The sequence below is a fragment of the Dama dama genome, chromosome 20, assembly GCF_033118175.1.
Source record: "Dama dama isolate Ldn47 chromosome 20, ASM3311817v1, whole genome shotgun sequence".
In the NCBI taxonomy this organism is placed as follows: Eukaryota; Metazoa; Chordata; class Mammalia; order Artiodactyla; family Cervidae; genus Dama; species Dama dama.
Window position 1 is genome coordinate 61,054,541 of NC_083700.1, and position 26,205 is coordinate 61,080,745.

Consider the following 26,205-nt stretch of genomic DNA (forward strand, 5'->3'; position numbering starts at 1 on the left):
GGAACATTTACACTGCATCAACTTGTTACCGTTAAATATTCATACTTGCACTGCCAAGCAATATTATATTTTAATACCAATTGCATTTTCAGGAAGAAAAGAGCTTGAACTCAATGAAACAGATTGCATTCTTGAAGCTTTCAAACTTCCATCAAACTCCTCTCAGCTGTTTTATTTTTCTTCAGCATACATTCTCACTTTTCTGCTTTCATTGGCACCGTTTGTATATTAGTCGATGTATGTTGAGGCGATGATAATTAAATTTCACTTGAAGTTAAGAGACAGAGTGATTAAATTTGAACTTAAATCTTTCTGAAATAGGTAGCTGTCTTGTATTTCACAGAGGGAAAATTCTACTTGAATATTGGGAAGAATATAATTATCTTGTTCAAGATACTAGGTCTTTCAAGAAACAATATGGTATTATCTTGGGAAGAAAGGATAATCGGAAATTCAAAGGACGTTTTCTGTAGTTATTTTACATTTTCAGGAAGAAATTGTACTTCCCTCTTACCCAGACATTTGCCACAAAAGATAAGAGAAATGCCAAGGAAGGCTCTGCTTGCTTCCCCCAGTGTAGAAGAAAAAAGGGAGAACATGTGATGTCTCTGTGTGGCAGGTGGAAAGATAAGGAAGCAATCTATGCAGCAAAAGCTGCCCCAGTGATGGCCACGATTCACTTTCTTCAGAAGCTGCAAGCAACAGCCACGGCTGACAGCTGAGTCCCCCAGTGGCCCTGGGCCTTCTGGGGGTCTAGTCAGGTGCAGCTGGGTCAGACTGCGGGGAGAGGAAGATCTACCCAGAACTGGGCCTGGTTAATAAGGATACCTGGATTAGAAAATTCAGCTTTGCCTATCAGGAATCTAGTTCACCTCCTAAATAGAAGGGCTAGTCAGTTTCCTATTGCACTGGGACTTTAATTCAGCAGTTTCCCTTATTTCACATCCCACATTGATTAAGGAATCTGAATGCAAAAGTCAAAGTTGCATTACAAGCTCAGGTTGTACTTCAGTGCCAGATTGACAATCATCCCTATTCTCAGTGTGAACTGGGAGCAAGCACTAATTAAAATTATAAGCTAGAGAGAACATGCATTGAAAAAAAGAAGCCATCCCTAACCAATAATTCCAGGGATAAATCACAGTTGATTTGCTAACTTATAGAAGTGTCTAGGAACTATGATCTACAAATGTCTTGAATATGATTCTAATCAACCTGCCAAACAACAATCAAGGAGGCATATAATTAGAACAGGTTCACCCAACGAGCAGCACATAACATTGTCTCACCTTGAAACAGTGCATCCTGTCTCAAAAGTAAGAACTCCCAAAGAGTCAGTATTCTCCTTTGAAACACACCCAGACAGACTCCTAGCAATCTGGGGCTTCAGACCTGTCCTGGTAAAGATTCACTGGGCCTCCTGCTCTTTCTGTCCTCCTCTCCTTTCTTTCTGACCCTTCTCACATCTGCTACCTGAACGTGGAAAGGATTCTGAACTGAGATGCCCTTTGTGATGATGCAAATCCCAGTTGGTGCTTTGCAACCAATAATGACAAAGAGCAGGCAGGAAATTCCTAGAAAATATGAGTCAGTCTCTTTCTTTCACAAGCTATTGACACGTCCAGCAGTTCCTGGTTGCACACCACTGCAGGCGTAGAAATGGCTGTTCTTGTTGTCCATGGGAGAGCAAGGACAAGAAAAAACAAAGTTTTGAACACTAACTACTTAGTGTTAGTCTTATCAGACTTCTAAGTTTTTATATGACAGATCACTACATTTATTCTTCAGAAGAGGCCAAAGCAGTTGATTAGGAAATAGCAACATAGAAAAACAACACCTAGAAAAATGTGAAGGTGATATTTCAACCCACGTCTCTATAGTTCCCAGGCTGGAATTGGCCAGGACCTCAGTTCCCTTCATTCTCCTCCTTTTCGAACTTAAACACGCCAAGCTAATCCCTCATTCAGAACCTTTTGACCTTCTGCTCCTTATGTGTGAGATCGTCTCTCTCAAGATCTTCAACCAAATACTTTCTCACCAGCCAGGTCTTCATATTGGGAGGGCCTTCACAGGGAGGCTTTCCCAGCACCCTCCCTCTCTCTGCCTTCTTGTTATAGAGTTCTCTGCCATTCACCCTTCAGATGACTGTGCTATGTGCACAAGCTCTGGAGCCAAACTTCTGGATTTGAACCTGGACTCCTCTGTTTATTAACTGTGGGGTATAGACAGGGTACTTGAGTTCTCCATGCTTCAGCATTACTGTTGTTTAGTAAGTCGTGTCTGACCCTTTTGTGACCCCATGGACTATAGCCTACCAGGGTTCTTTGTCCATGGGATTTCCCAGACAAGAATACTGGAATGGGTCGCCATGCCCTTCTCCAGGGGATTTTCCTGACCCAGGGATGGAACCCATGTCTTCTGTATTGACAGGAGGATTCTTTACTACTGAGCCACTGGGAAGCCCATGCCTCAGTATCCTCATCTGTAAAATTAGGGTTATGAGAACACCTATGGTACCTATTTTTTTTTTTTTTTTTCTGCACAAAGGTTTCTTTTTATTCATAACATAGGCAAAGTTATTTAAGTCAATAAATTTTTAAGGATTTTCACACGTCCTGATTCTTTCCACTGCCAGTCACCATAGTTCCTCCAAAGTCGTCATCTTCAAGGCAGCCCTACAAAAAGTTCTGCTCAATCCACAGCTGTGATGCCACAGCTGTTTTAGTTGGGCCTCTCTGATCTTCAGTGGAGTGCACTTCAAAGTTTGCCACCTGTAATCTTTAAGATCCAATTTCCTCAAGCAGTTCACTATAGGTTCCTGTTTAGGGTCAGGAGATGGGATGTCTAGTTCTCTAAAAGCTTATCAAGTTCAAATGATATTAATTCCTATGTTATCACACCCTAGAACTTGACAGAGATCATTGGGATATGCCAACACCTTTGGAAACTCCAGACACTGTATTCCGAAGATAAAAGCCTAAAAAGAGGGGCCCATCTTTGTTTGTTTTATGTCAACATTAAAACTGAGTACTAGGATCAAGACAGCTGGTAATTTAAAAGCTTATTTAACTTTATAGCCCTGGATTTTGAAATTGCATGAAGTAATACAGGCAAAATGTTTAAAACAGGGACTGCTATACATACACTCGGCATCCTACATGTGTTATTCTTCTTCATAGTACATTTTGGGAGCTAATGTTATCTTCTGGTCTAAAAGTTTATTAGGATGGAGTCTGCTCTGTTCCTTACTATGCCCTCAGCAGCTAGAAAAGCACCTGGAAAATGATAAATTATTCTGTAATTTAATCAATCAATTATTGTCACCTAGAGATTGGATGTTTCAAATTCCATATTATATTGCCTTTTGGGCTTTAGAATAAGATGATACTGGATCCAATTCTTAGTTCTGGCACTCTCTAGCTTTGTGATTTAAAACTCCTTAATTAACTTCTCAAGTTTTATCATTTGTGAAAGACAGATAAAAATAACTACTCTTAAGCTGGATGAATAATATAAGATACAGTCATCAAGGCAACATTATTCAGCAATGAAAACGAATGGACTACAGCTGCATCAATGTACTTCACAAGCATTGCGTTGAACAAAGGAAACCACATAAAATATTATATATTGCAATATTCCACTTTATAACTTTTAAAAACTGTCCAGGTTAATCGATGGTGTGAGAAGTCAGGTAGCGTTACTCTTGGGGGTTTAATGCCTGGAAGAGGAAACAAGGCAGCTTCTGCTCTTCCATACTGTCTTCTCTTCTGGGTATTAATTACATTGGTGTGCTCATTCTGTGAAAATTTGGAAAGAACTACCATTGTAATGTGTATATTTTAAGTAAAGATGATGATGGTAACAATGGACTACTTCCTTGTATGATTGTGAAAATTAAGTGAAATACTGTATAATAAATAAGGCATGAAATAATATAAATAAAGCGCATAACAGAACTCACTGTACACTAATTCCCTTTCCCTCTTTCAACATGGGCATAAAATAGCAGACATCAGGTTCACCACCCACAGGGTATTCCAGGCCCCTCGAAATCTGGCCTTAATCTATCATCCCAGACTTTTGGTACACAACATTATACTTTTCCAGCCTCACTGAACTTCTCACTCAAATCATCTCCTGCCTTTTCAAACCTGTTTGCCTTTCACGTAATTTCCATCCATCTAGAACGCTTTCTACTATGTTCACTCAGAAAACTTTACTTATCCTTCTAAACACACCTCCAGTACTATCTCTTCAACCAAGCTTTTCTGAGTACACAATAGTTGTATCTTTATCTTATTGCAATTATCCTTTTAAATATCCCTTTAATTTTCAAGGATGTTACTTCATTATACTAAGCCTCACTTTCCTCACTTATAAAATGTAGACAATAATAGTTTTTGCATCATGGAATTATTATAAAAATTATAATTTTACATGAAATAATATTCACGAAGGGTTTAAGTTCAGAACTTTGCAAATAGGTACAGATCAATATATACTAGTTATCAACATCATTAATTTAAGGGCAGGGACATCCTTCACTTCTGTGTTCCACCAGTTACTTTTATGCATGAACATGCAATAAATACTTAATCAGTATTTATTAAGGAAAAGCAGCAAGAGACTTGTCTATTACTTTGTAAGAAAGAATGACAAGGCAAAAGAGAAAGTGGAGAAGTAGAAAAACTGAATGATAAACTTCTTTGCATAAGACAAATATTTTTTAATTAACTAAAATATAATAATATTCCAGGAGACTCATTCCCTTGGCTCTCATCAGCCTGGATCCCTGCAGCCCCTGAGTGCTCCCTACAGTCATTCATCCCCTAAAGCAGGCAGCCTGGTGGCTGTACCTGCATTGTTCATAAAAGTGTTGCTGATATAGCCTGTCCACATGGCTTCAGGCAGATAATGACAATCCAGCTGAAGTCCTGATGACTGATTACTTTTACAAAACTCAAAGTCATGGGATGTTTATGCTACTCACAGTATCTTCTGAAAGAAAAAAAAAAAATCTACTATCTATTGAGTGCCTATCACGTGCCAGGAGCTGTGCTAAGGCACTTTACATACATTACTTCTAATCCGCACAGCAACCCTTGGCAAGGTAGGCTGATTCCAATTTTACGGAGGAGGAAACAATTTGAGAGAGGTTAAGTAACCTGCCCAAGAGAGAGCAAAGGCTTAAACCTATGCCTATGTGAATCCAAAGTTTCCATAACCGTTAATACCTCTACTTCATTATTTATATGAATATCTTACCATATAAAATGAACACTAAAATTGGGATAAATATATAAGGATAACAAGTAAGACTGAAATACTGGAGACTTTTTCAATGCTACTATCTTTGTGGTTATAACTCTTGCTAACTATTAAAAAAGAAAAAAGGAAAGAAAGAAAAATTAAAAAGAAATAGGGATTTTCAAAATTTTTAAAGAATGTGAAGTGTTAAGAGGAAAACTAGAAGGAAACTGGAAAGTAAAATTGAGGAGAAATTTGAATGTAAGAAACCTTATATTCCAATAAAGAGTAATGGTTAAGACTAAAAAATAATATAAAACATATGGTATTTTTTTTTAAAGCCAGATTTTTAAAAGAATCAGAAGACAATGTGATGAAAGAGGAAATCCAGACTAAAACACATTCTAGGAAGAAAAAAGGCTAAAATCTATGAAATGATGTTATATAAAAGTAGATAGATAAAATGTTTTAAAATCAAGTAAATAACACACACAAAAAAGCAAGGGAAAATTAAAAACAACAAACTTGAAGAGGAAAGAATCAGAGGAGAGAAAGAAATGAAGGGGGACAGAAGTGAGGCCCAGCAAGGCTGTGCAGACAGACAATCCTCAGCTGCAGCGGCCGGGGCAAGGGGGCAGGAACCCAGCGCACAAGGTCCCCTGTCCCTGGGCTGTCTCCCTCATCACCATCACCCAGAGCCAGCTAGGTAATGAGCAGCTCCCTAGAAAGTGAGAACACACGGCTCTGTGGCCCTGACTCTGGGAGAGCCCCAGGGAACGTGGGTGGGCCAGGCGCTCCCCGGAGGCAGAATCCAGGAGTCTGGCTTGGGCACCCAGGTAAGATCCAATTCTCACCCACAGCTGTGCAGTTGGTGAAGGTGACGTACGTAGGGGCTCAGCTTCCTCACTTGTAAAAACACTTACCCTCCACAGCTGTGAGAACAAATGCAATAAATCATAAAGCTCAGTATAATGCCTGTCTGTAAAAGACAGGCAACAGCTTAACTCAAAGAATCCCTAATCTGCTTGTCCTGAGTTCAACACACTTAATTCCAAGGCTCTGCAGAACACTTTTTTTTTTGGGGGGGGGTGGGGGTAAGTACTATTTTAGTTCAAGCTCTTCATTGTTCACAGGAAAGGTCTCTGGCCAAATGTTAAAGACAAAATTAGACTATGAATTTGAAATGTCCTGTTTGAAATGCACATATATTCACCGTTTCTCTCAAACAGACACACTATTTAACACAACTATTAATTTTTAAAAGAACTGAAATCAAATATTGTGATTTTTCATATGCCTTTTCCATTATAGTTATGGCTCAGTTTTGAAAGAAAATAAAAAGCATGTACATGAATAAATTGTCTCTCATTTTTTGTGATTGTTGATCAGATTGACTGGGTCAACCAGTATTATTTTATTGATCAGGTAAGGATTACCTGACTCGAAATCTTGTGATTTTTTTTTTTCCTACTACAAATGCTTTATGACTGTCTTTTAAGTTAGTTCCAGAGGGAGCAAATCAGTAACTAATAAACTTTACATCTGACTACCACCCAGCTAACAGCCCCACTTCTAAAATCTGAGGTAAATAGCTATCTTTTAGCTGGGGTATCTTCCTCTGAAACTCTTTGACCTATTTAAACTTTTTTTTTAAACTGCATTTTCTTTTATAACTCTATGGATTCAAAACAAACAAACTTCTCTAACTACCAGCAGAGAAACAGTCCATGAGGTACAAGAGATATGCTTGGGACCCTGCGTGAAACCGGAGGTGGTACATGTTGGTTAAACACAAACTCTGGAGCCAAACAGATGCTAGCGCAGGTTGGCCATCACCAGCTGAGAGGTCTTGAGCAAATTTTTCTTCTTTTGCAAAAGTGGATAATGAGCACCCTTCTCAGAGGATTTTTAAGAGGATTAAGTGCAATAAAGTATTTAGTATTTAAAGTATTTAGTTCAGAGTATGGCATGTATGAAGCATTTATTAAATGGTAGGTGCTAGTACTTTTAATTTTGTTGCAATATTATGAAAAGTATTAAATGGGACAAAATCATTTAGTCTGAGATATCTTTAAAAATTAGGCAGCAATTTTGTAGCTTCTTTATTACAGTGTTAAAAGGCTTTACTATTTACTACTGCTATGTTTTGGCGAAAAGCCGTCTGTTTATTAAGATTGATATTTCAGGAGAGAAACATAAATGAGTCTTTCATCTAATCAATACCTCTGATACCTATCATTGTTCCTGGGTGTTCTATATAGTAGCTGTCAGCTTTCTAAGAAAAGATCAAAAGATTAGTCATTTTTTGCCTAATAAAATCAAACAAAAAAGCCATGTTGCTGTGACTGCCAAAACGCTTTTTAAAAACTTAGTTCTGACATACAATTAAAAAATGTTTATGAAAATATATTCAGAAAACCATTCAAAAATTGATCATTCATCACTAGTCTCTTATTCTCACCCAACATTGGTTTACTTAAGATTAACTATGCCTTTTAAACATTTCTAAGAGCTTTAATAAACACGTAGTAGAAAAACGTGTGAAAGATTCATAGGGCAATTTTTTTTTTTCCATGGTAAAGGGTTTGGTTAGCTCTGTTATATTGGGTTACCTGTTTTGTTGTTTCTTATTTCATACAGTGATTTTTATAATGTTAAGTCCTAGCACACCTAACAGCATTTCACAATGCGTGAATTCAGAAAAAATATACAAGTTAAAACAATAGGTTTTACAAGTCAAACTGACGTCTGGAAGGCTTCTTTCTGAGAAACTTCACACTCAGTAAACAGTACCACCACCAGGAGAGGGAGAGAGACTCAAAAAAAGCCTTATTAAGAGATGAGGGGTGGTCTATTGCCAATATTTGAAAAACACTTACAGTATATTTAATTAGTCTAATTACATGGTGCACTTACAGCTTATTAATGCCCTCTGATAGAGATATGTGGCCTTGAAAGCTCAGTGCCCATAGCACCTTGAAATGAAGTTGGATAATGTCCAGAAATTTCCATTAGTCCCCATACCTTTTGGAACAAAGTACTAGTAAAGTGCGTAAAATACATGGTGGTTAAAAATGTGGTATCTTTAAACATTCAAGTTTTTCTGTTTGGTGCATTTAGGTAACATAATGTGTCTCTACAATCATTTGGAGAAAGACTCAGAGTGACATGACAGAAAATTTGCATTTTATACCTTTCAAATGATAATTAGGACGGTCATAAGTTAATCTCCAAACCCACTAGTATTCACTCACCCTTGAGCACTAATGTTCCAGGCTGCCAACACATGCTATCGAAGGACTATTCACAATCAACTTGATACTCACTAGCAGGAAGCATGTGATTTTCACCAAAAAGCATACTAATTGTATTACACAGTGAAGCAATGTTCATCTCCATTCAACCTTCCATAATGTTTGAGATTTAACACAACAATTTCATGGACAGAGAAATATGTGGAACACAGAACCATGTGAAATCTTGGTACTAAGTTTTATTTTTAAAACACTGCAGGGATTATTGCCTTTAAAGAAAATTTCATTATCAATAAAATATGAAGAGCTGTTTCATTTCAGAAATTCAACTTGTATGCATTCTTTTTAGTTTTTCTACTTAGAAGGGTATAACTGCAATAAAGATTTTACTAAGTTGAAGTTTTTTACAAAACACTCTATCCCACGAGAACATCTTAAAGGTCAGCCTTAAGCCTGAGGTTCAAAATTAAATTGATGGAAAATTACATTTTCTCATTTATCATTTAAATACATACATAAAGCAAGCATCCTGAATACACCCATATGACAAGAGCACACGAATTTTTCTCTTAATATTGGGCAATGAATTTGTGTCTGATGCTTCTTCCAGGGGGAAGTATAGTGACAGTGACTTTCTGTCAAATAATTGTTGCTGTTGTTTTTCTGGTTAATATATATAATTAGGCTCAAATGAATGTGGATGAGTTGAGCTGCTGACATATTTAACTAATTTATGGATTCTAAGGGATTGTCTTCCACATAAATAATTTTGAAAGCCTATAAGATGAATATATACAGATGTATAAGTAATAATTTTTTTCTACTGGTGAAGAGAACAAACACAAGCTGGTATTTTAAAATAAAAGTGATCAATCTGGACTAACATTTATCAAGCCAAATCTAAAATAAATAAAAATCATTCCTTATTATTTATTAATAGGCCAGTTGAGTAACTGTCCCTGAGATAAGGTGTAATAATGTGACTTTATAAATATTCACGGTTTTTACTACCAAAGAGAAACAATTAAGAATGTGGAAATTGTATATCCAGGTGAAGTCTGGACAGACCCAAAGAAACTACTGGGTTGATAATACATCAGTCAATAGATTAATAATTTTAAACCTAAGAAATTAATCTGTATTAGGGAGAATCCTGGATAGAATTTAAGGCAACATTTATATATTTTTAAAAGAAAATTCATTTTAAAGAGATTGTTTCAGCAGCAAAGATGAATGATAGCTTCCAAATTGTATTCTCTATTATGAAGACTTATAAATTATCTATGCTGAAGAGAACATTAACCAGTTAAGTACCAAGTGCTCTGCACTAGTTCACATCATACCAGTTTTAGAACAGCCTCAAGAGAAATACTATAAATTGAAAAATCAGTGCTGCCTTTTTTTTTTTGGCAACTCATCACTGAACCAATCTAACCATAGCTGGCCTGTATACTAGGAAGTACAGATTATATTACATTGTAAAATTTCACACTTGCACAGGATAATATATAACAAAACAGAAAATTAAAATGCTTGATTATATAATGTCCTCTTATAGCAGATAAAGGTTTATAAATTCCTGCAGAATTTTACCCAAGGAAATATGAATACCCTTCTCAAGGACAGTTAAATCTGTTTGAATATTAACATAATTTTTATGGTCAATTTCCAACTTGTTAGGAATTAACCATATGTGAATACAATCCTCCATTGTGACCCTACTAAATGTTGATAGTATTTTATTACATAGTATCTACCTTACTACATTCACATTTAGATAAGTATGCTTTAAAATGTTTTTCTTATTACTCTTTTTAAATAGGCATGACTAAGTGTGTCCACATGAAATAAAGTGATTTCTAACTTGGTGGAAGCACTTGAGAGAACCAATAAGCTTTAGAAGAATTTGGTATAAATGCTGATGATGTAGACAGGAAAAATCTATTTGTTGAGATTCAATTATATGATTTTTGAACCTTCCCATGATAAAAAACATCGTCATCCGTAGCTGCCTATAGGAATACTTATAATCTTCAAGCTCTAACAGTACGTTTTAGAATTTTCTTCTCAATACTGATGAAAACTTTTTTTTTAGATTTGGAGAATTTCCAATGCATCTCCTTTTTTTCATTTTTACTTGTTTTGGCTCTGTTGCAATGCAACAAACACAAGTACTTTCAGTATACTTCCCTATTGAAACCTATCTGCCAGATTTTGTGCACTGGTAATTGGCAATTAGAATACAAATATATTCTTTTCAGCATATAGAACCATCAGGCAGCTGAAGTGTATTCTTTTGCATATTCGTGGGTTATATTGTGAAAGGACCTAGTGTACCCAAGGGGAGCTGGGTGGCAAAGTAGCCATGCATTAAAGCCAATTATATGTCATACATAAAAGTGCACGTTAACTACTTGAAAAAATTCACATTTATTTACTGTCAAACCGTGTTAAACTTTACACTGGGTATTAGTGATGGGCTCATTATTAACAGGTTTACACAAAGGGATGAAAAGAAAGGCAGAATTTGGCTGAAACAATTTACATTTCATTAGAACTTTATCATAAAATAAATTAATTACTAAATATAGGCAGAAGGAATATGGAAGAGTAATATTTATGTTTTATTTCATTTTTTAAAAAAGAATAGGCACCTTTTGTTCACTAGAAAGTTTGTGAGAAGTGCCCAGTGCCCTCGCTGCCCCCTGTTCAAGAACAAACAGGGTGACACAACCTTTTCTAGATTTCACCACATTTGTGCAAGGCATGGCGTAACTGGCTTCAAAGAGTTTTCCCCTCATAAAACACGCTCTTTTGGCAATAAGAAATTTAAATGTAAGAATAAGGACTAACATGTCAAAGCAGAACACTGTATACAGTGGAAAATAAGTGAAAATGGGTAGAACTTACCATGACAAAGTGTAAGAAAAAACATTTCATAACATATGTGCAACCAAGAGCTTTTCACAATATTTTCTTCAAACTCTTTAAAATTATTTTTAATGACAATTCTATTTCAGTTGGACACAAATGTATTTATTTTACCCTAGCAATAGAACAAAATATAATTTCTTTAGCCATTTTTGAAGAGTTCATTGTACAGTTGAGGAAACATATGAAATAAGGCCTGTGGCTTGATTGCTAGTGGTTAAACATGTTTTCAATCTTTGCCTTAATGTAAAAGGTTTGCAGTCAACTGCAAACTGCTGCAGAATATCTCTCCTGCTTTTCCAAGTCTTGTCAGGAACAGTAAGGTACAGTAAATTTGTCCCACAGGATTTTAAAGCCTACGTCTTGTATATAATACAATGCAGGCCTACAAAAATGGTGCAGCCATATTTACAAATTTAGTTCACAAACTGCTGCAGTAAAATGGCTGGAAAGTTCTGTTTTGTTTGTTTCACAATTTCTCTAACAGCAGCAGAATCTTAAAATACCTGGTTGGCATCTCTTTTCTTTGTAACAAATAATTCATTTTAGTATACTCTGTATATATACAAAGTTTTTTTATGTTTTATAAAAATTCACAGAACTGCAAGGTTCAGTCATCTTTTTTTTTACACTGGAGAACCACAGGTCAACAGGGCCATCTCTTCAAGTGGCGTTTCAGGGAGCTGCATAGGGCCAATGGAGTCTGTCTGTATTCACTACTTGCGTGTGGCCTCTGGAATTCCTTAGTGGCACTATTAGAGACTTGTCACCAGCTGCATTTGTCCTTCTCTGACGTCTCCTTCTGGAATACACCCTTCTTTGTTAATGGGGATTATGTACCCATCGCTATTGCCCCTGCTGATCTGGTAGCACATCTGGAGCTGGTGGCCAGCTCCAAGGTTTGGCATGCTCTTATAGTAGATGTCCTCGTTCTCACTCCTCCGGGACGGAGACAGGTCTTCTTCCATGTCGGGGCTGCTCTCCTGATAGGGAGAGTCTCTAAGGTTGGGCATGCTTGTGTACAGAGAGTCTCTGTTGGGGGACTGGAGGTGGTCCTCGGCCTCGGCTGTCAGCTGGGACACGTAGCTGTCAGTCCCCTCGGGCTTTGCTTTCTTCTGGGGCTGGTACAGAAGGGAGTGAGTCCTCTGAGGGATGAGCGGCGCCTCGAGCTCTTTGTGATGGAGCTCCAGTCCAGGATTGTCACCGTGCATTAGAGACGAGGCGTCTGCCACGATAGCGTCGTCTTCGCTGCTGCTCCCTCCGATCACAGGCTTGACTGGCAGGGTGAGCTCGAGGTTGTGAGCCTTGCTGCCGCCCCGCAGGTTGTTGTGCACTAATTCTGAAATGATCATCTTCTCAAAAGCGGCGTCATTCAGACTTAGTCCACAGTCCACAACCTGAACGCCGTCGTTATAGTCCCCCTTGCGCAGTGAGTAGCTGTTGTTAAAATTACCATTTAGCGGTAGAGTATCCATGGCACTTGTATCCCTGGCATTGTTCAGTGAATGTCCTGAAACAGAAAAGGGAGGGGTCCCATTACTGTCTCTGTTCCTGATGAGAGGCTCGTTACTTCTTTAGAACAAAACTTTTTAATGTCGTTCAGGACAAAGTTGTATTCGAAAGCTAACACTTGGAAAGTGTCAGGCTTTCCCGCGTTCCCAACTGTAAACAGTTGCAACCCCTTAGATAACAGGAACAAGTGTGAAAAAATAATACTGTTTTCTGGGGAGGGAAGAGGGCATACAGAATGTTGATTTATCAATTTTGAGGAGACAGTATTTATCAATTGATTTTTGGTCAAATCTCTGACACTCTTACAAAGAAGACTTCACTCCATGCCCTTGCATAGTTAATGCAAAGCAATTCATTAGTGACATTTACATTTTAAAGTACGAGACTATGGTTTATAAAAATAAAATTAACAGAATTTGTCCTAAACAACACTAAATTAAAAGGGAATAAGTCACATACAAAAACTGAAGGCAAATGTACAACATAAACCCACAAAACTGGCAAGCAACTCTTTAAACAACATTCTAACATTTCCTTTTTCTGGAGATGAAGTAAAAAAAAAAAAAATGAAGAAATGGACAGACACAAAGAATTCATGTTTAACAAAGATAGCCATCTCTCACACTGACTGGACCAGGGGCCCACAAGCACCATCCAACCACACGATAGACAGCAGGTGGAATGACTCACTTTGGACAACTCACATCATGTCTGTCTGCTCAGGCTATCTGGCCTAAGAGTAGCTGATATATAAAAAAAAGTAAAATGATTTATTGTAACATGATGAAGAATTTCTAAGCTTCTCAGCAACTTAGTCAGAGCAAGGGTTCAACAAATTAGATTACCAGCAATAGCAGCCTTTTGCTTTTTCATTGAATATTTCTTATGATTTTGAACTTTTGTTTTGGTACTAACACTCTAATAGCAATGGCCCCAGGCTTCTAATGGTCAAAGTTTGCCTGCAGCCCTGCAGTTTGCATCAGTCACAGTGACAGCTTCTAATGAACCAGCAGAGTCTACTATACGAGACTGGCCCACAGACACCATGGGCATGGAGGTTAAACGTAGAAATGTTAGATTTCTTAAATATGGGTCACAGAAATTAAACCAAGGATAAGTATTAACTGTGGAATGGGAAAAGGGTGTCAGCCTTGGCTAATACATTTTTATCTCTAAAGGAATGAAAGATTGGATACATCTGCTGAAGATATGAAAAGAGGTTTAGGAGGAAAAAAAATATGGTAACATGCTCTCTTTGTATTTTTCTACAGACACATAAACATGTAAACTAAGACATCACAGTGCTTCTCAGGCAGATGAAAAAAAAAAAGTTTTAGAGAAAATTAAATGGTCTGTACCATGGAAAGTTAGGTTATTCATTCTCAAAATCCTAGAGAAAAAAATCACTTGTCTACAGATAGGTCTGGAAAAAAAAAGAATGAAATGATGTTATTGAAATGAAACTGACCACTGTGAGGCTGCTGCATTGTATGCAAGGCTTGGAGGAGTTTAGGAAAAAAAATTAATTCTTGGAAAAAATAGGAAATTTCCCTTTTTAGTGCTCACTCCACTTATAAAGCTGCAGATTATCCTAGAAAACTCAATGTCACACCAATAAATAACTCATAATTGCTCAATTAATTATCATTAGCAGAAAATAAGAAAATAGGAAGGATCATATTGTTGATTCACGCTATTTTAAAAATTCTGATCCAACTTCTACATTTGAAAAATTGACAATTCGGTTCGTATTATGCTCCGTGGCACATATAACAAAATGAAGTAATGATAGTTCTTTGCAAGGCTTCCTTCAGCCTGGTTGACATAATTCACTAGCTTTATAAATTCATATATGTGCCACAAATTTTAGAAGATCTATTACTAGGAAACATTTGATGTTTTAAATTACAGTGACTCGGGGATCGGTTGCTAGCATTTGTTTCCTCCATAGAGGTATGATCTTGTCATTTTTCTTTCTTTGTATTGTTGTTTAATAAATATAAGAATATATACTGGATAATCCAAAAGGTGTTTTCTATGATATACTGCAGATCTAAGCACATCTTTGGCTGGTTTTGAAGAGGCAACTTTTTCTGCCCAAGTTCAGGTAATTCACTGGAAGACTTTCCACAGCCTGTAGCAAGATTACTGTGGGAATGCAGAAATGATAAGTCAATTATTCAGCATTCGGGTTGACAGTACCTCAGGCTTTAAGAAGCAAATTATTTCAGCATTGCATGTACTTAAGTATGAACAGCATTTGCTACAGACCTCTATTACTGACAAAAGGCAGTACATGTAAATGTACTGTTTGAATTTGGAAACATGTGAGTTGCAAATTGTGAACCACTTGCCCGCTGAGTCTACTTCATGACTGCTACTTATGTTTTAATTGTGCCGGTTAAAAATCATGCTGAAAAAATTTACATTTGATAGGCAAAGTTAAGTTTTACTCCCATACTTGTCTCTCTGTAGGTTGCTAGAGGAAAGCATAAGGAAAGTAAGAAAAACAAGAGAATGAAAAGAGAAGCTGCAGTTACGTTAAAAAAGAATTTCAAGAAAAAAATGGAAACGAAGTTCTGTGTTTAATTTAGTGGCAAATATCAATTACAAATAAAGATTATATGCTAATAGTAATTATGTAATAACTTTCACCAAAATCTTGCAAATTCTGTTAATATTAAATATATTTTTACAGTAAATAAGCTATTAGAAAACATAATAAAATACAGGATGGGTTAGTGACAATCTCTCCTCCTCCCCCCAAAATAACTACAGATAGAAACTAACTAATATAATATTAACTTTATTCTCAAAGTTTTTTAAGACAAAAAGAAAAACTACCATAAAGCTGCACTATACTATAGTGTGGTTAGATTGATAATGCTGGATGCAGTTTTCTATACCTAGGCATCCAAATTCTCTTTATTTAGCTAAGTCATGCCAGAAACAAACTCTGTCAGCAAGCTTTAGAGTCAACTGAATAGTATATTACATAGACAGGATACCTCTAAATGATATAAATCTTGAAGATGGGCTCTCGGACCATGTGATGTCAGTCCTGTAATAATATATTAAGATTTATGCCACCTGTGTCAAAAACATGGATAATTATTTGTAAATACTATCACGACTGAATTTTTACTATAATATAGTGCAGTTTTAGAAGCCTGGCATGGGCAATACCATAATTCTTTTTAACTGAGAAATTAAGGATATAATAATAAATATATGGCAACTTGAGTATTCTAGAGAAAGGGTAAAGATCAGAGCTCTGTTTGGCAGCAAAGAAAGGTAGTTGTATTCGTAAGTATAAGCACACCTGGTGAGTTAAACACGGGAGCTGAAGGGGCATTACACACAACTGTTTCAGCGAGCAATGTGTTATAGGGGTTGTTAGTGCCGTGGGGCCGAAGAAGAGGGTTTGTTAGTAGGTAATTGCCAGTCATTCCTAAAGCAAAGAAACAGAAAAAGATACATCAGTTCTCTTGTTTTAGTGTTACAGTTGCAGTAAAGTACTTTTTGTATTCATCAAGGGTAGTGGATAAGTTGGCAAAGGAAAATCTGCTGAAATTCTCTGACAGTATTTGAACTACTAATTTGAAGGAGAAAGGGGAGAGGAAAGTTAAATTTCAATAATTCACAGGTGCTTTCTAAGTCCCCCAAGTAAACACCTGCTGAGGATGACATTTACTAATTTATACAAAATCACTGTTAAACAAAAATGGCAATTAAATGCACAGAGATCAACATTATGTTTCGAGATGTTACTGCTTAATATTAAAAACCTAACCACTGAAGCCCAGAAGAGGGAATCTCAAACTTTCAGGATTTACAGGTGTGGGATTATCCCTCATGAAAACATCTGTGTTAATACCAACTTTGATACAAGCAGGAGGAAAAACAACTTTCACAAACAAGTAAAAAGTATGACGCATTGCACCAAGCTTCTCTTAGTAAACGCAAAAGCACACATGCTGAGGGGAAAAAGAGAGACTGCGTATGATGAATTATTAGACCATTCACCGCGTCTATGTAGCAAGACTTTTCCTTCTATGATCTTATTTGCCAGGTTTCAAAAATGAATCATTGAATAATTCATTTCCTTTTTGACAGTCATCTTAACAGAATTAGGTAAAACATCAGAGCAATGGAATAAACACACATTTCACTCATTCTAATTGACAAATTACAAACCTTTCAATACTTATCAAACATATGTTTTGCATAGCTAATGTAATTTGGCTAAAAATATTTTAAAATTCAAGTTGGTTTTGATGCCATACATATGCTTTTTTCATTTTAAAACAGAATCTCATCGGAACAATGCCAACAATGAAAAACATCTTTAATATTCCATTGTGATAAAATATATTACAGTATAACAGTACATCAAAACTGAAATTACTTGATAAATTACCTTTCTAAGAACATATAAAATAATATATGATTTTTTTCATAATAAACTGAAATTTACTAAGCTTGTACTCAGCAATATGTGTCTGTAGATGCACTTGTCCTTATCTTGCTAAGTTATTTTATTTGCCATATTAATTTAAGTTAGAATTATACTGATTATGTGATGAGTATAATTGTAGACACATTAAAAATAACAATTCAAATGTAAAAGTTACTTCTTAAGTTCTCACATATTTTAATTATTTATGAAGAGTTACTATAAATGTTTTTAACATTTAGTTTTTGAAAGAAATATAAAAACAGAAGAATTTTACAAATAAGATTTTTTACTACAAAACTGGCACTGTTTAATGTGAGCAGTAGTTATTCTAATTATATTAATTTTTGAAGAAGAAAATTTTCATAAATGTACATTTAGGAAGGAATAATTTGTATCCCTAGGAACATATTTTAATCTATGGCAAAGTATGTTCTCAGAAATTACATTTTCCAGCCTTACTCTATTAATGTGGAGTTTGAAATTATACTTTTTGCATTACATTATTGAATAAAAAGAATTTATATGTACTTTAATAAAGGATAAAAGATGACTCAACAGGTTTAAGAAAGAGCTTATGATATAAACTCATTTGAGAGAAAAAGTCAGTGTTTCCTCTAGAAATATTGTAAATTGGCAAAAGGCACAAAATTTATATAGTAAACTCAAATTTTCCTAGTAACTGACCTTGATTAAGTGTTGAAGTGCTATTGATGTCACCTGAGATAAAAGAAGATTCAGATTGTTTTCTCACAGTGTCATTCCACATCCTTCTTATACGACTCTATTAACATAAAATAGCAAGACACATGTTATGTTAGCTTTCCCAAGCTTACCTTACAGTAAAGAAACACAATGATTTACCTTAAACAATCTGTGTAGGATGATCTTTTGACTTTAAAAAAAAAAGTGTATTGATTCTGTTCTTAAACTAAGGAAGTCTATACTGCTGTGTTTCTTCTTTATTAAGGAGTATTTAATCTTCTAATCTTAAAGAAATGTTCAATTATCATCTTTTTTAAAAGTGGAGATGATGGTTGACTAACAAATGTTTACTGCATGCTCCTTGAGTCCTATATTATGTGAGCTTAGGATACCAAACTATTATGACATACTTCTTAAAGAAGGATAGCTCTCGAAAAAGGATGTTTATACCTAAAGAAACATCTTGCAGAAATACTTAAGAAGATATTAAAACCAAAAAACTGAGAGGGCAAGTATTTGCTACCTAGATATTATACTGAGAAGACAATTAGTGCATCTGAACAGAACATGTCTCAGAAGGCATTCTATAGAGAAGGTTAATTAAAGATGCTGTCAGAGTCTTTGTTACCTGTGTGCCAGAGGAATAGCGAGCGCTGGTTCTGGTGGTGGACGCCTTCACCGAGCTGTGGGGACTCTCAGTCGGGAGGCCACCGCAGCAGTATGAGTGTCTGAAGCACTTGCCGTATTCTTTTCGTACCTGCATGGAATAACCACGAGACCAAGGGATTAATATAAACATACTTGCTCCTTTTGCTCTCTAATTAAATGAGCAGAGCAGATGAAAAGTTCCACTAACCCTTTTCCACGGAGATTACAAAATCAAATTCAATTGAATTGGTAATCGGAAAAACACCTCTGTCCACTAGACAGTTCAGTCGGATTTTAAAGTGTGATATAACATGTAGAAATATGCTTTCTATCCTGTTATTATTGTACAAATGTAATTAATACAATGGTAATATTTTAAAAGCCTTATTCTAGCAATAGCCTTAGTCAACCCAATTTTCTATCTCATGCCAAGAAAATAGGATAAAAACTTAGTATTTTCCTTGCTTAATTACATTTAACCACTTGTAACTCAGTCATTTAAGTTTCATATGCTTTATGTCCTCTTAGGTAGGTCAACACATAAACTTCTTTTACTGGATTGCAGTGTTGTGGGTAACTTCTTTATAATGAAAGACTGCATTGGCACAAGAATAAAGGGGAAATAATGTCCTTTGATACATATGCCATTAATTAGGATGGAATGTTTTCTTCATTTTCTGATGTGTCTAGCTCTAACACTTAGTGTAGAGTCTGAGATGCTTAGTTCACTTCATTAGCACATAAGGGAACTATTTATGCAATTTCCATTCACATTAATGAGTTACCCACGTAATTTCCCTTTTCCCCTGAAGCTTGGATATATGAATAGATAGAAAAGTTCTTAGGCCTAAATGAAAGACTACAGTTTAAAAAGTGGAGTCCAAGCAATGCTAAATAATAGGGCCCCACTTAGGTGGTCAAGAATTGGGAGGAGTGGGGGATATTTCTGGATTCTGTGAAGGTATATCTTGGCATACAAATATGCTTCATGTAGCTAACAGCCAGACTTTGAAATTATAAGGAGGAAGGATGAAAGGCTGCACATGAAATTATTTTTTTCTAGTAGGTTTCAAAACACATTCAAAGCCCCCTGACAACCTTCCACACCTCCTCCCTGCAGATCATAGTTCTATGACCATTGTCACTGCAAAGACCAAAACTCTTGACACTTATTCCTTGGGAAACTAGAGAATTAAAGTCACTAATGACCTTTAAAATCTAAGTGCACTTGCATTTTCATTCTTTTAGCTTTATTTAATTATAGCTATTAGAACAAATAACAAAGTGGTTGAACTTTCAAAGTATTTTCTTTGTCTAAATATACTCACTCAAGCAGTTAGAACCATGATTTTAACTAAATCATCTTATATTAGGTTCTAACAACTCATCATGGCAATATCCAGTATGACGTATCCAAGACTAAGTAGAACTTGTTCAAATGAAGTGAAACACAATAACTTAAGAGATAATTGTTAATTAACAAGCACAGCAAGATCTCTGCAAAATTAATACACAAACCCTATGAGGAAATAATGACGATGTCATTCTTTTTCTGCTAAGTTTATGCTTTATCAAAAACATCTGACTGAAGTTATGATGATCATCTGCATGTATATAACCTGCTCATCTATGTAGAAAATATTTAAAAGCCAAAGTAATTACAAGGTCATACCTGTATAGTATTTAGGAAGTTAAAGTTCAGTGTTATTAAATAAGACATGATACATCAAAAAAATTTTTGCACATTTAATGGCTATTAACTGCTCTGAAATGCTATATAACCAAGACAATGACAATCACAATGGTATTTTATTCAAATAATACCCTCTGGTGTTGGTTTTGCCTAATGCCTATATTGCTATGAATGTACATTATCTGTCAGTATTGCACATTCCACTGTCATTATCTCAAAATTATAGCTTATTCCGAGCTGATGGAAGTAACAACACTATCATCTTGTCAGGACTGAAAACTTAATAGTTTTCACTTTCACAATTCTATTTCTCTGTTCAATTTAGTGACCAACTAGTAATAACAGAATAAAAAGACTACATTAGATATGCAGACAGGGAAAGGATGATACCTAGTGAAAGGCATGGAAATTTTAAACTTAAATGGCAGCTAGTTGATTCTCTTAGGTTTACATCTTACAATAGATTAAAATTTTTCACCTGCAACTTTAATTTTTGAATCATTTTTGCTGACTCCACTTAACATTAAATCAGGACAAAATAATAAGATGGGAAATATGAAATTATTGGGTTTTAAATTCTTTCAAAATTACTCAAAAGGCAACATTAATATTCATACTTATATATCTTATGCTTTTAAAATTGATGCCGTTTAACCTTATACTCAATTTTTGTTTTGAACTACTGTATTCCTTATACTGAGAAAGAACAAGATTATTTAATTTTTTTTTTATCTTGTATACCCTCTGCACAAAGCATTTTTGTAGACTTCAAAGAAAAAATCTTACAAGTATCTAGTTTATAATATTGCCAAATTGAGATTCAAGAGATGACTGGTGTTGACATATCTTATATGTGAAGCCTGAACCTCCTGACTTGCATTACAATTAATTTATGAGTAAAATATGATGCTATTAATAATATGCCAGTGGTAACTTAAAATCTCTATTAAATGTATTATTTTCAAATCAAAGAACAAGTTTTCACTCACTTTCTTTTGGAGAGCACAGTGAAAGATGAAAATGAACACTCCCTGGAAAGCATTAAAGATGGTGAAGAGATATGCCATCACAATAGTCTCCTCATTAATAAAAAGCAACCCAAATGACCAGGTTAGGCCAAGAAGACATAGAAGAGCGAACGCGCCAAGCACCCAAGACCTGAAAAAATAAAGTGAATTTTATTAACAGATTCAATGAGAGAACAACACATATCACACTTAAATATTAGCATATCATTAGTAGCAGTTGACTTTCTCTATGTTCATATTCAAATTCAACAGCATTTTGGCTTTAACCTTTCATTGATTAAAGAAAGAACAATAGCATTTAGTACTGCAGTCTCCAGTGAAAACAGCAACAGCAGGTATGACCTTTTCTTATTCAGAATAAATAAGTATGAAAACTATATTAAAATACAAGGTGTAAATTAACCCCCATGACTCTATTGTCTTTTATGTGCACTGTGGTAAAAGAAATTAAGGAGTCCTTAATTAGTTTACTCCTAAATTTTTAGTCCTGTGGTGCACTCATGACACTGAATAATGTGACACATACAGAAAGGTTAAATGGCAGATAATCACTTAACACCTGAACTTCAGATTCTAGGAAACTAATCTTAGGTGAACCTAAGGTTTTATAACTAAAGCATGAAGAAGCCTAGCTGAAATGGGACAAAAACATGAGAACAACTTCAAAATAAAATAATTTTGGAGAGATTTCATCATGAATAGCTTAAGGAAAAAAGAACTGTAGAAAATAGGACGGAATGAAAGGATTTAAAGTCAGTGCATTCCATGTCTAACTAATGATCTTACTTGATAAATGGCTTATTATCTTCATAGCTAGAAAGCATTATAAGCAGAAAAGAGAAACAAAATTATTAGACAGAATTAAAATAGAAAGTAATAAGAAAGCATTTATATATTTTATAAAATTAGTCAAAATTAAGAAAGTCAAAATGCAGAGGCAAGCAATTAAAAAATAAAGGCATATTATAGTTTAAAATACTCTAGCAAATAAGATATTCCAAAATAATTTAAAAATTAAGGGCAATTCATGATATTGACGGATTTGTAAAAATATAAATCATGCCATAAATTTGTTAATGTAGCATTCTACCTTACCCAGGTAAGTCCGTATTATAGTAGCCATCACAAACACGGTAATTACTGGTGTAGATGAGAAGACAGAAAGAGGAAAAGGAAGAAAAGAGAGAGATGCTAAAGATTAGCTCTCTCTCTTACCATGCAACATGCAATGAGAGCTGGCACTAACCTATCTAAAACATCTAATTTAAAAAAAATTACCTTTACTATAAAATCTGCCATTTTTAACATTTAAAATATTTTCTATACCCCATTATAACCAACTTGAACAATATCTCCTCAGATTTTAAATTAACTCATATTTTAAAAAATAACTGAAAACTCTTATTAATTTTTTTCAACAGCTATCGATTTTTTGTAATTGGATAGCACTTTTTCCATTGATATTTCCGTTTTTTCAACCCTGAATTAAAGTAAACATTTATTTAATTATCATGAAAACAACAGATAATCTCCAAGTTAACAATAGTAATGGAGCAAATTCTCTTAGGAAAACAGGATTAGAAGTAGAAACTGCTCAGAATCCTTAAATCAAAAAGTCATTTAACAAAACAAACTTAATATAATCATATCAGTCATGCAAACAGGAACATCATTTTGAACTGCATTTTAAATTTAAATGAGATTGCTAGTTTATGGAATTTCCATAAAGGCACTAAAACATTTTTTTGGCTCTAGATCATGACAGAAATTATTATCTAATTTCTGACCATTGTCTGTGACATGGTAACAGTGAGATTCAAACTTGATCAGTAAAATTTCATTCTGAATAATTTCTACAGTTGAAAGATGGTATTCATGTATTCGCTGTGGAGAATATCTTTCACTTAGTTTGTCAAGCACTAAAATTAAAATACAAAATACTTACTTAATGTTTTCCAACCTGCTAGAATCTGGTTTTAATGTGTTCGAGTGCTTCACCATTTTGCATAATGTGATCACCAGAAAGATAATATTTAGCTGTTACAACAAATAAAGAATTAGATAACTATGAGAAAAAGTTAAATACATTATTACAATATACTTAATGGGTTAATGCAGTTAAATATCAATAACATGAGTATATGGTAGACACTGACTCAATTTTAGTTTACTTATCATTACTTATGCAATGATCAAGTTGAGTCTACACAAAAAATTTTCTGGCCATGTATGACTGATTTTTTTAATAGATCATTTGACATGAAATTGCAACCTCATTAAATAAGTATCATGTGGTGATGATTAAATAAATTAGAAAGCCTAGTGGCTTTAGCTAGAGGTACTCCGGGCTAAACACCATCTAATGAAAATATGAAGTGAGTTCTTTACAAGGGGCATTTACATTATGCAGTTTATAATGGAAATATCTCTGAATTTAAGACCCTAAAACTTAGTTGAGAGTCTAGTTCTTGATTTTGGCTGATAAAATGAGGAAAATAATATTTGAACAATCCTTTTGTAAAGTAATGTTTAAGGATCAAATGAGATAACTTATGAAATGTGGTTCCTGGTTATATAAACTAAGATATAACTTTTAAAAAATATAAATTTATTTGCTATTTAAGTGTTAAAGGACATCATTTCTTTTTTCCTGATGTCTCTACACTGAATGGAAGTAGGTAAATTCTAAAGAAAGTCTGTTTTGAGTCCCTCCAAACACTCAGTTATGCAACGATTACTAACTGGGGAAGATGGAACCTGACATGGAAGAACAGTCTGGGGAATCAACTTGAATGAACTTCAGAAGAAAAAGGGGTGTGTTTTGACTGAGAAGAGTTAGGGATATGTGATTTCCATTTGCTTCTATGGAAGCCTGGCAGAATGCTGCATGGAGTGAAGGCAGTTCCATTTTTATGCTCCAAAAATAAAACTATGCTAAATTTGCTATTGGGTTTTTTTTTTTTTTTGACATTTTATTTACTTCAGAATACTACTTTTAAAAAGGCAAAATGAAGTTATTTTGTGAGCACTGTGATTAAGTGCAAGCACAAATGGTATATTTAGAAATATGTAAAAACAAAAGCAATTCCTTAGTGGTAAATAATCCACATAACTTTGTCACAGTAACATAGTTTTTACTGAGTCACAAAACCATCTGATAAAATGATAACACTATTTTACTCATACATCACTACTTCTGATTTTATAATTAGGAAAAATGATGTAAGGCAATAAAGAAAATTTTCAAGTCCTTTCTAATGAATTTAGGAACAGAGCAAAAGCTTTAATCTAAGCCATATATCAGTCCTTTTGTCTACTGCACCTTGTTATTTCTCTTAGATGTAGAATTTCCTCTTAAGGACTAAAATGAGGTTAATGGGAATAATTTTAAAGTGCTGGCAGATAGCATTCCATTGTTTGATGTTAATTACTTGAAGACAAAAGAAGCTCTTCACTTAAAAAAGCACTTAAAAATTAATTTCTTAAAATACCGGCCTAGAGAAAAAGTAAATAATTTTGTAAAAAAAAATTCTAGCTTTGTATTCGGGAGGTTATAAAGTCCAGTTAGTCATATATAAATAAAGGCTTACATTTTCAGGGATATTACAGTATCATGCATTTCATTCAACTAATATTTATTGACCTTACTGCTCTACATAAGAACGTGCTTATTGTATTGTGGGTAAGACACAATTTATTGCCTTTGAGAAATTTGGGAGATTTTTCTGATAGTACAATAAATATTTAATTTGGTTTTTAAAGAATCATGGTACAGTTATCTCTATAATTTTTGTAAAGGCAAAATCAGCAATGTTTTTATTTTTTATTTTATATAACAGTAAGCCTTAACCAGGGCAATTTAGGAATGATTAAAAACAGGTACTCTACATATCCTAAAAACAAACAAACCAAAACCCATTTAAAGAAACAAACTGATTACAACTCTTAGGTAAGAATGGCTGCCTTAACAGCTTCAAAGTCAAAATCATTTAAATATTTTGACCCTTCTTTTTGAACATCCTGATGAAACCATTTATTTATTACAAACTTCTAGACTTAGGGTTGCCCCTCCACTCTAACACTTTTTCTTAAATAATTTTCCAAAGCACAAAGGGCCACAGTTTGGAGCTAATTATTTTCTAAGCATATTAATTATCCCCTCAGGAATAAAATAGTAGTATATTAAAGGAAAGAAAATATATTGTTTCGAGAGAACAGCGTCGAAACATGTATATTATCTAGGGTGAAACACATCACCAGCCCAGGTTGGATGCATGAGACAAGTGCTCGGGCCTGGTGCACTGGGAAGACCCAGAGGAATCGGGTAGAGGGAGGTGGGAAGGGGGAATGGGATGGGGAATACATGTAAATCCATGGCTGATTCATATCAATGTATGACAAAAACCACTACAATACTGTAAAGTAATTAGCCTCCAACTAATAAAAATAAATGGAAAAAAAAAAGAAAAGATATTATCCACTGTCACATCAAAACTACTAATACAAGGAAAGAAAAGAATGTGAATGTGAAAAAATATGGATGTATCAAGTATTATGCCATAAAAAGAAAACGAGTAGAAAATGTGAAATTGTGGGGGTGAATCCATTCAAACATATTTTTCAATGAAGAAAAACCAAGCAAAAAAAAATCAGTTATTTAAGAACTAGCTCATTTTCTAATAAAATTGAAATAAAAATGAAGTGTACCTATGTAAAAATAGAGCTCAA

The 26,205-nt window shown here is 34.7% G+C and overlaps 1 protein-coding gene across 10 annotated transcripts in view; it reads right to left on the reverse strand.

Annotated features, from left to right (window-relative positions):
- Positions 1-10,915: 10,915 nt before the first annotated feature.
- The window catches only part of ADGRL2 (adhesion G protein-coupled receptor L2), a 201,639-nt gene continuing 186,349 nt past the window's right edge, over positions 10,916-26,205 (reverse strand). For 6 of the 10 annotated variants that reach the window (XM_061121545.1, XM_061121542.1, XM_061121543.1 and 3 more), the window contains exons 16-21: positions 23,423-23,514; positions 21,439-21,607; positions 18,737-18,865; positions 18,091-18,187; positions 16,270-16,398; positions 10,916-12,945 (exon numbers count right to left, since the gene is read on the reverse strand). In XM_061121545.1, the coding sequence (XP_060977528.1) occupies positions 12,191-12,945; positions 16,270-16,398; positions 18,091-18,187; positions 18,737-18,865; positions 21,439-21,607; positions 23,423-23,514 (1,371 nt within the window). In that variant the 3' untranslated portion in view covers positions 10,916-12,190. Of the gene's footprint in view, positions 12,946-15,955; positions 16,038-16,269; positions 16,399-18,090; positions 18,188-18,736; positions 18,866-21,438; positions 21,608-23,422; positions 23,515-26,205 lie in introns of all 10 variants that reach the window. The other 4 variants (XM_061121548.1, XM_061121550.1, XM_061121547.1 and 1 more) reach the window with 4 other exon arrangements.